Below are 10,930 nucleotides of genomic sequence, written 5' to 3'. Positions count from 1 at the left end.
AGAACACTGTCTCAGCTGAACTCTGGACACGTACACACATACATATACACTGATATGCACACACTCATCCCCCCTCCCTTTCGAAATGCCTTCGATGCTTGTTCCCTCCTGGGAACACGGCGGGTCTGAGCCCGCGCTGGAATGGTAGCGCTGGGCAGGATGGCTGCTGTGTTTGCTTCGAATTACTCCTCACCCCCCAGCCGACCCCGTGGCTTGTCACGTGTCCTCCCAGGAGCCCAGCATGAGTAGAGGTCTCTTTTTTTTCTCTTGTACTTTCCCATTGTAGTGTATATTTCAGTGTTTTTTTTTTTTCTGTAACGCTACCGATGTCTGACCTGTATCCCCATGTGATGTCTGTGTTGTGTGTGTGTAAGGTCTCTCACTAGGTCTCTGAAGACTTCTGATCAGCACCCAGTCTCAATCTCAGTCGGGAGATTCCACCCTTGGGATGATTTCATCCAGCAATACTCTGGCTGCTGCACCTGTATCTCCCTACTAGAAGGAAAAACTAACCATTTGGAAGACATTTCAACCATCATCAAACCACATTTTTCTTTTCAGTTTAGTGAACTTCACTTATAGGTTTTCAAACCCTCATCTGAACATAAGTGCATCACCTGTCCATAACATGTTAATCCCACAAGTCACAGTAAAAAGCCATGGAGAAAATCATCATGAAAAACTCATGGAAAACACAGAAAGAATTGTTTCATGTTACATTGTTTCATGTTAAACCTGGAATCCCTCCTCTTGACGTATGGACACTCCCATGAGTCAACTCATCAGAACTAGGCTCCTTTCTTAAAGATAAAGGGTAGTTAGATCATTTCCAATGCAACATCAGGGCGTCTCCTCTGGAGTAGCTCTGTAACCCTGCAATAAAAGATATCAGTGTGTTTTGCATATTAAGTTTGCTCCGCCAGGAGCCTGCATCCCCGCTATCATTGCCTGGTAAACAAGATCTGGAAGATAAATCAAACTTCACACTTGCAAACAATTGCAGCTCATAAGAGTAATAAAGTATTCAGCATCAAAGACAAGTATCATGTGCAGGTTTTTTCAAATCATTAAACCACAATTATTGCCATAATTCGCCCCAGACATGAATCATCCCATGTGTTTCTTCAACATTACTGTAACCGGTGACTTTCCTTAAGCAATGTCACTCACACTTTTCATCACTATGAGCTCAACAGTAATCAGATAATGAGCCCAACACTAAAAATGTTACACAATCACTGCACTTCTACTCACTTGTCTGTCTGTGCTGAATCCTTCACAAGCACTCTTAGAGAGAAACAAACATTAGCAAAATATATGAAGCATCCCGGAGGTCAGTCCGGGATCTACAGATTCCAGATGTGCTGCGAAAAGGTCATAAAGTTAACACTCTGCTGTAAAAGAGGTAATACTGGTTTCAAACACAGTATGTTTCACACTGTAAAGGAAAACTAACTAAAACTGTAATGAGTGTTCACAAAACTAACTAAAATTAACTGAATTTATAGCAAAAATGTGTTTAGTTTTCGTTGATGTGTGCGTGTCATACAATAGTCAAGGGTGAAAATGAAGTTTAGTTTCCAGATTTTTTTCTTGCTGTGTCTCATTATGCCAGCAGGTGGCAGTACGTTAGTCGAGTCGTCTGTGTTGCTGCTCCGTCCACGCGCAGAATCATGTCAGGAGAAAGCGCCAGAGTCCAATTTGGGATTACTTTGAATATGACTGTGTTTTGGATAAAGCAAGTGTCTTGTAGTGGAAAGAGACAAATTATGAGGGACATTTCTAAAGGGAAAAAAATCCCACAAACCTTAAAGTGCACTTGAAAAGCTCACACAAGAAGGCTAACCTAGCTTACCTTGAGAAGGTAAGGGAGCACACTCAACCCTCATCCCCAGAAACAGAAGCTAACACCAGGCAAGGCAGCGTGATGCATCCCGAGACAACAGGACTGGGATATCTACATAACTGTGTGAGTCAATTGCCTTAACACCCGGTGCTGCAAGAGTTAATAGTCTCATTGGGGCCAAGATATACATTTTATAGTTGCCTGGTATCAATGGTTGTTCATCTGCCTTTATTTATTTATTTAAAGAACCCATAGGTGGGAATGTGAGTTGTCTGTCTCTGCGTGTTAGCCCTGCGACAGACAGGCGACCTGTGCAGGGTGCAGGGTATGGTAGCTGGAATAGCAACATACCCAAGGATAAGCAGAAGAGAATGACTGATATGATGAAACTGGGATTTTGTTACACTTAATTATTGCAAACACAACTAAAACTATAACTGAAACTAATCAAAACTAAACTGAAACTAATGATTTTCAAAAAAATAAAAACTAAACTAAACTAGCAAACAATTGGTAAAAACTAATTAAAATTAATATAAAATTGAAAATCTGAAGTCAAAACGAAATAAAAATAAAAACTAATGAAAATTGCAAAACTATTAAAACCCTGGTCCACATCATCAGTCCAGCCACCGTCCAGTCACATGCATTCATACCAGTCATTGCTGATAGTGGAAAACTGCGCATGAATGTAAATATCCACTGGCAGCAATGTTACAAAAATAAGAACAATTCTTATTGCTTTTGAAAGGGATTGAATCACTACAATCCTTTTAAACACAGGACTTACCATATAATATGGTCAGCATCCTAGGTAGGTGAATTTCCTCAGAAGATAAGATAAGATAAGATAAGATAAGATAAGATAAGATAAGATAAGATAACCTTTATTAGTCCCACACGTGGGAAATTTGTTTTGTCACAGCAGGAAGTGGACAGTGCAAAAGTTATGAGGCAAAAATTAGAATACAATAAGAATAAATACAGTACACAACTGTACAGAATAGAATAAAATAGAATAGAAGCCATTGTAATCTAGAGAAGCTCACCTTATATTTGCTCAGAATTAAAGTATTTTATAGCCTTTTACTCCCAATCTTGCAGGCCTGCTTTTAAATCACCAACACACAAAATATCACCCCCAGAGGGATGATACCTGGCATGTTTTTTCCTAAGTGCACTGTTACAAAAAAACATATTAGGCCCGGTTCTAAGTGTAAACCCCCCAAAAAAAAAAACCAACAACAAAAAAAAAAACAGTCTTTCTCTTAGAGAAAGAAAACAACCCAAACGTAACTGGCAAAATCGGCCTGGTACTAAAACAAAACCCAAAAATCTGCCAGAAAAATCGCAAGAAAAATGTCTTGCTTTCAGGTGAAATAACATGCTGTAGGGGTTAGAACCTGCTATGCAATGCTGCTGCAGTCACTGATTCTGGCTTTAATTAATAACTGATGCTTCCATATTTGTACATGCTGCTCAACCCTTTAAGGTTTAAGGTTTAGGGCAGTGTTGCTGTGTGTTCACATTGTCGACTCTTGAAGTCGACGTCGTTGCTCTCGAACTGCATTTTGTCTTCGGGAGAGATTGATTGTCCTCGAAGCTTGTTCTTCAGGTTAAGATGTACATGGAGTGATGCTGTGTAATATTCAGCCAAAACACAACTGGATGCGGTTCCAATTAAGTTAAGCTATCATTTTGCTCCGGCCACTGTGCTTGTGGAGGACGTTGATCCAGTTCCGTAGCCACCTGTACTAACACACTAAAACATTTATTTAATATCATTTTCATCACTACTCACTAACACTTTCATTCTCTGATTCAGTAAAAACACCACTTTTCCACATTTAACACCCCTCTTCTCATTATTCATCCCACACAAATCAGCCTCTTTTCTTTGTTGACATCTTTCTTTCTCTTGAACAACACATACTCCATCCATTTGGAGTTTTCAACCAGACCACCTCCAGGGACACAACCTCCTCACAGCTCCTGAGCTCAGCCCCCATTGCAGGCGGGCGTCCCCTCTGCAGCCTTTGCTTCGGTACAAAGTGCTAAAACCCATAAACCCAAGGACAGAAGAGTCCTTCCCACGACAGTCCTTAATTTAGGCATCGTATTTTGAGGTTTTCCCTTTCTGTGGTCCGCTTGAAAACTCCCCCCAAATCAAAAACAGCTCACCGTTGCAGATTCTTTTGCCCACTTCTTTCCTCATAGTTTACTAATTTCCTGCATGTGTGAGTCGCTGAAGGTCTCTCGCGGTTCCCCCTTTTTTGAAAACAAAAACTGTTCTATTTTCATTCATTTTATAAATCATATTTTTTAATTATTTTTTTTTTGTCTTTAAATATAAAACTCAGTTGTGTTGATTTATGACTGTATTTATATGATAACCTGCCTGAGGTTGTCCTACTTTGTCTGTATATCTGTAATAAGGTTTTAGTGAGTCTGTTTACTCTCTCACATTTTAAATGTCCACAAAAACTTCTTTTACACACATTAAATGAAACTTTGAGTATTTATTTATTATTTGCAGTCATCTGCTGCGCACATTCATACATTCAATCCTTTTTACAAATCATTCATCTGATTGAACAAAACTGATTACAAACAAGTTGAGCAGTTTCATAACTCACACAGACCTTCATGTTTAAAGATAAAAGATATATATCTTTATATTCTATTATCAATAAATCTATTCTCTGCTTCAGTCTGCTTTAACCACAAAAACAACAGTTTGTCTTCCCTTGTCTCCAAATAAAAACAATAAAAGAGATGAAATCCAGCCTTAAGACTAACAATAAAAACTACATAAAGTGTTTAAATGAAATGAATAAAGCAGGAAACCGCAGCAGCTTTCATCTCTTTGGCTCCAGGAAAACTAAAGCAAACATCTCAATGATTGAAACAAAGATAAGTCACCGCAGGGAATAAAACGCTCGACAGATCGTGAAGGTCTGGGTGTGTTGCTCAAATATTGTTCACTGTTTTTTTTTCTGCTGTTCATAAACATCCGAAATCAGAACTATAAACTGGCATCTCTCATCATTTTAAGGTGATTACATGCAGTCAAATTAACAACAGGACAAAATGATCTGATTTATTTTCTCTCTGATTCTTTAGTTTAAACTACCAAAGCAGTTAAAAAGCAAGAACATCTTTGTCCTAGATGTTATTTTTAGATGTTAAATTAAAATAAAAACAAACTCTGATTTAGTCTGAAGCTTTATTTGAGAGAAATTCCATCCCCCCTAACAGATTAAGAAGGAAATTTACATCTGTTTGTGATCAAGAACATTTTAAACTTATATCTTTCAAACCTCTGAAACCATCGAAATTCTATAGAGAAATCATCTGTTTTACTGCAGGTTTGGACTGAACCTCCTGATCTGGTCTCACTTTGTCAAATTAGAGGAGCAACCTCAGACCTCCCTGTTGTTCTATTCAGATCTAGTTGTGACAGTTGTTTGGGTAAAGTTTAGTTTTAAGAAAATTTTTAACCTCTTCTTTGGATACAACCTCAAAATCAGGAATGTAACATCCCTTCTGGAAATTCGCTGAAATACTCCAATCTGATCTCAAGAGACACAAATTGAAGTGTGGTAGTCCAACATTTAGTTTTAGATGCAGAAAAGGTTGAAGAAGACTTGTAGCAGCCTTTTTATGAGGTGGTCTCAGACATACTCAGATCTGGTTCTCATGGAGTCAGGTTCTAGCTTTGTCAGGACCGGGGGGACATCAACGGGTCTGTTACTGTTTAACTTCTGCACATAAAAACAGGAAATTAGCAGCAGCATTCCTGCAGCTAGATGAAGGACGCCGGCCGTCCAACCACAGAACAGAGCATCCCCAAATTCCCATCGTGGGACCATGTCAGGCACTGACTCATCGAAGAACTGTTCGACCGTCACATGGGCGATGTAGGAAACTGGGATGAGGCCCAGGATCCCCGCCACCAGCCACAATGCCCCACTGGTTGCCTTCAGGGCCCTCTTACAGCTCACGTCCTCCAACTGTTGCCGGCAGCCGTTGACAAGGTGGAGGCTGGGTATGGCAAGCAAAAGCCCCAGCATTCCTACCCCTAGCGCTGTGCACATGAGGATCCGGGCTAGCTTGATCTCTGGTCGCAGCCCCAGCAGACTGTCATAGGGCCTACACTCCAGTGTTCCCTGCTGATTGAGCACGCAGGTCTCCCAGAGGCCCACCCCAAGAGTCTCTGTGACCAGCAAGTTGGACAGTGTGAGCCATGAGGACATCAGGGTGGTGGCCAGAGAGCAGAGCCAGGCCCCCGCTGAGATCAGAACCCCCACCAGCTCCAGAACACTGATGATAGGGTCCATGATGGTGATGTTGTGGCTTTCAGAGAGTGCTGGTCTTTACCTTGCTGCTGTCAGGAGGTGGGCCAGCTCGTACATCACTGTTCCCAGAGAGAGACACTGCAGTCAGGCCCAGTCAGGAGGGTTATCACCCTCCTCTCAAGGCAGAGGCAGAATGTGATTGGCTGACTGGAAACAACAGCATCGCTGTGAGGTCGCCTGTAGACAGGATGTTATCGATGCCCACATCTCAGAATGAAAGACGTTTGAAGTCAGCGATGTCACTTGTTCTGCCTCCCTGCTGCCTTCCTCCTTCCCCCCTCCTCTCTATTTTACACAGCGTTTGTTTGGTCTTCGTTCAGCTGATTGAGATATATCAAAAGGAAACATGCACACACTCCTCCCCACCATTACAGAAACCTGAGTGAGTGAGTGAGTGTGTAATGCAGCATGAATGCAGATGTTCATTGAGAATTTTAACATTTCTAGGCAGGTTACTTCCCCTAGATTCACAACAGCAGTTTGAGAGCTTAATGTTTGATTGGTTAATGATTTTTTTTTTTTAATTTCTGACTTAACATTTAAACCTTTAAATAATCTGAGTCTCTGTAATTCAGAAGAATTCAGAAAACACTCAGTTTTACTACAACTTTTTATTCTTAAGGTGTGTCGTTAACCAAACTCCATGAAGGTCAAATAGAAGATCTGCAACTGTCATTCAGAACCCTACAGTCAGAAGTTTTATTCAGATTTGCTGCACTGCTCAGTTTATTTATTTATTTAAGACCTCACATGTAGTCATGCTGCAGTACAGCTATAGAAACATTTCTCCATATTTCCTCCTGAAATACTTTCAACCTATAGATAATGTGCAGGCTTTTGGAGTTTCTGTTCACCAACACAAAACAAGAAATTTTGAAGTATTTTGTGTTGAAAAAACAATTTATTCACATTCACTGTAGGAAACAAAACTTGCAAGAACTGTGTTTTTAATAATGGAGTTCTATGAGGTTTTCATGTGACTTAGAAAGTTAAAAATACTCAGCAGAGTCTGACTGATCATTCAGTCTCATATTTAGATTCTTTGTGGAGACATTTCAGTGTTTAAGAGTCTGTTGATCAGGTGAGCAACAGGGTGCTCACAGTGAGAGCATCAATACCTAAAACTCTTTAATCATCACTCTCTGTGTTCCTTTCTGGTAATGTGTAACAGGACTATATTTTTGAATGGAGCTTGACTGGATAATGGTCAGCTCATATTTGAATGGAGTCTGACTTCATACCAGACTCCATTTGAAAATCACATAATTTGAAGATAACCTGCAGCACAGTTACATCTCAGTGCAGAACTTTAATTAGAAAAAGAAAGAATGTTTTCTGAGCTTCGGTGTTGCTGTTTGCTGGCCTGATGATGCCTCCAGTTGGACATTAGCAGAAACTGCACATCAAATTTTTGTTAGATTTTACAGGCTGTGTTCTGCTGTGAAAAATAGTAAATCACATAATAAATTGCACATCATCATGTTTATATGGCCTGTATTTGTATTTGTATAGTGCTTTTACTAGTCCCCCCTAAGGACCCCAAAGCATTTTACACACCCAGTCATCCACCCATTCACACACACATTCACACACTGGTGGAGGCAAGCTACAGTTGTAGCCACAGCTGCCCTGGGGCAGACTGACAGAAGCGAGGCTGCCATATCGCGCCATCAGCCCTTCTGGCCAACACCAGTAGGCGGTAGGTGAAGTGTCTTGCCCAAGGACACAACGAACGAGACCGAACTATATATCATAGTTAAGCCAAATGTATCTAAATGCTGGCCTGATCAAATTCTTAAAGTTCTATACCAAAGTTATTAAAGTTAAATAAAACCAAAAAACAGAACTAGCTGTATTATAACTAGTGTTGGTCAAGTTACTTGAAAAAATTAATCAGTAACTAATTACTGATTACTTCCCCAAAAAAGTAATCCCGTTACTTTACTGATTACTTTTGAAACAAAGTAATGTTTTTGTCACTTTTTATGAAATCAAACTCAAAGTAAGGTCAGTATTTCCATGCTTTAAACGCTGCACGCTCATAGTCTGTCCCACACTCGATATATGATCCATTGTTGATCTGTGCACAGCTGTTGTCACGAACGTCACACTCGCTTACGTCACTGTCATGAGACATTCTCGCAAAAAAATCACGGTTTTAGTAACGCAGCGTTCCTACGGAAAACGGTAATCTAATTACTGTTTTCACAATAGTAATCCCTTACTTTACTCGTTACTTGAAAAAAGTAATCAGTAAGTAATCAATGCGTGTAACGCATTACTGCCCATCTCTGATTATAACTAAGTAATATAAAACTAACTAACTAATAACATAAAATTATGACAAATAAAACTGACTGATACACTTTTGTTACCTCGCTCACTGTTCAGAAACATTTCTACTCTGTAGAAATCCAATGTTTTGCAACTCTTCCAAGTTCAGTCTCGTGTCCCATGTTAGTGTTTTCAGTTTCTTTCCCAGCTGTGTTCTCCATGTGTTTCTACTTCCCTTGTTACTCCCTTGTGCTTTTAAGCCCTGTGTTTTTCTCTGCCCGTTGTTGTGTCTTCCCTCATAGCTGTGAGGTTTTAGTCTGCTCCTTTTTCCCTTGTAACTTAGTTTTAGTTGATTCGGTGCTATCTTGTTTATTTAATATAGGGCTGTTTTAATTTTTTGTATTCTCTGGGTTTTTTTTGTTTGGTTTTGGGATTTTTTTTTTTTTTGTTGTTGTTTTTTGCTGTTCTGTTTGATTGATTGATCACTGTACAGCACTTTAGTCCAGTGCTGAGTATTTTAAAGTGCTTCATAAATAAAGTTGGATTGGATAGTTTAAATTTTTCCAGTATAGGTTTCTGTTTTGTAGTGCTCTGTTTTTTTCCCAGCAAAATAAAGCTTTTGTTAAGACTTTTGAGTTTATCCTCATGTGTATCCAATACTGCATTTGATCCTCATCCTGCCTGCCACAGCATTATATGGTAGTTCAGATCACCTCTCTGTGTCATGCAGAGTTATTACAGTGAACTAAAACTGAGCTCAAAGGTAAACAATGTAAAACATATCTTCATTATGAGAATCTGCCCCAGATAAAAACCTTCCATAATATTATGATCAAAACACTGAAACTAAAACCAAAAATTCCAGACATGAAAAGTAAACTGAAACTTCAAACTCACCCTGTAAACTGTCAGCTTTCAAACTTTCAAACTCAATAAAAAATGACACCTGCAGTATTTTTAGCACAGAACTATTTCACATTTCCCATCTTGTCTCCCAGATGAATATGATCAATGTGAGCTGTGTAATCTCAGGTCTGGAGCTCACTCACCTCACAGTCATGGAGGAGCTGATGGTGCCATGGTCCTGGCTCTGTGCTCCTTGTTTCCCTAGTTACTCCTAGTTCCTAGTTTTGGTTTAGTTTTCTTGTATTTAGTTTTCAAGAGTTATTTTTTTGTACATTGAATAAAGCTGCCTCTTTTAGTTCATTATGTCATATTTGGGTCCTAGCTCTGCCTGCCACAAATGAAGTTCAGCTTAAGTAACATGTTGGTGGAGGCATTAGATTATTGTTTAAAACAAAGAAAGACATCCATCAGAATATCACCAGAAGACCCCTGAGTGAATAAGAAATCAGACTCTATGATCAAACTCAGTCCAGGACTTGGAGTTTGTGCAGCTGTGGGATCATTATGTGTAGAATACTGCCCATCAGACCGAGTGACTGCACAGAAGGGTCAGGGTTAGATACACCCCTAACCCTTGTTGATGATCTCTTACAAAGCGGTTGAATTGGACACCGCACTGGGTGGAAAAGAATATCAAGAAATATGAATTTTTGTCTGAAAAGAATCATGGCAGCAGCAGAACTACTGAATGGATAAAAGGAGCACAAAGAATTTGGAAAATAAAGATTAAGATTAATCAATTAGTATTATAAATATTAATTAGTATTATATATATTCAGACACTCTCCTCATCTCTTTAGATCCATAAAAATGTGTCTTTAGTAATGATATAAAATGTTTGAGCATTTGTGCAAATCTAATATTAAGAAGAAGACTATTCTAGAGTCTGGGACCTGACACAGAGGAGGCTCTGACACCATGATATTTAACCCTTGTGTGGTGTTCGTATTTTTGTTACTCAGCCAGTGTTCATGGGTCTGGTGGACCCGCTAGAGTTTTGGCTTTCCAAATTAACACTATCAAACAATTTTATGTTAAATTACTCAACAGATGTTTACTTCATCCCAATTACAAGACATATGAACAGCAAACATGGTTAATTTTTTCCCTTTACCTTTGTTAGATCACATTTATGAATCAATGTGCTTCTCGTTTTTCTTTTATATAAAATGTTATAAATAAATCAGTTATAATCAAGTGGAGTGAGTGGAAAGACACAACACATTTACACGTGAAAAAATAATTAATTGTTTAATTTTTCTTTTGAAAAAAACTGAACACGGGTCTCACAGACCCGAACACCATACAAGGGTTAAGAAAAGACAGATAAACAACTGTGGCATTGTGGGAATATTGGATATTTGTAAAAAACCAATTCATTAGGTCAAACATGTTGGAATTAATAAAGTGGTAAGTGTTGGGTCTAAAGTCAGACCCCGCTGATCCCAGAACTTATTCCCGTGAAAGAAAAACAAGGCAACAGCGATCGATCGTTTTACTTGCAAGGGAGGCCTTGTCGGTATCTCAGCTCATCACAAATGACCTC

General features: G+C 39.2%; 1 protein-coding gene across 1 annotated transcript; it reads right to left on the bottom strand.

Moving 5' to 3' along the window:
• Positions 1–4,327: 4,327 nt before the first annotated feature.
• Positions 4,328–6,586, bottom strand: LOC102291342 (putative claudin-24). Its single transcript, XM_005951985.3, has one exon. It carries the CDS (start codon positions 6,184–6,186, stop codon positions 5,521–5,523), a length of 666 nt encoding a protein of 221 aa, XP_005952047.1. The 5' UTR covers positions 6,187–6,586; the 3' UTR covers positions 4,328–5,520.
• Positions 6,587–10,930: the final 4,344 nt, after the last annotated feature.

The sequence above is a fragment of the Haplochromis burtoni genome, unplaced genomic scaffold (assembly GCF_018398535.1).
Source record: "Haplochromis burtoni strain Fernald_Lab_line unplaced genomic scaffold, NCSU_Asbu1 Contig_332, whole genome shotgun sequence".
Taxonomy (NCBI): domain Eukaryota; kingdom Metazoa; phylum Chordata; class Actinopteri; order Cichliformes; family Cichlidae; genus Haplochromis; species Haplochromis burtoni.
This window is presented reverse-complemented; position numbering and strand designations above follow the sequence as displayed.

Bases quoted from the DNA above. Each gene is read 5' to 3' on its own strand.
- LOC102291342 (XM_005951985.3), bottom strand. From the start codon at position 6,186: ATGGACCCTATCATCAGTGTTCTGGAGCTGGTGGGGGTTCTGATCTCA.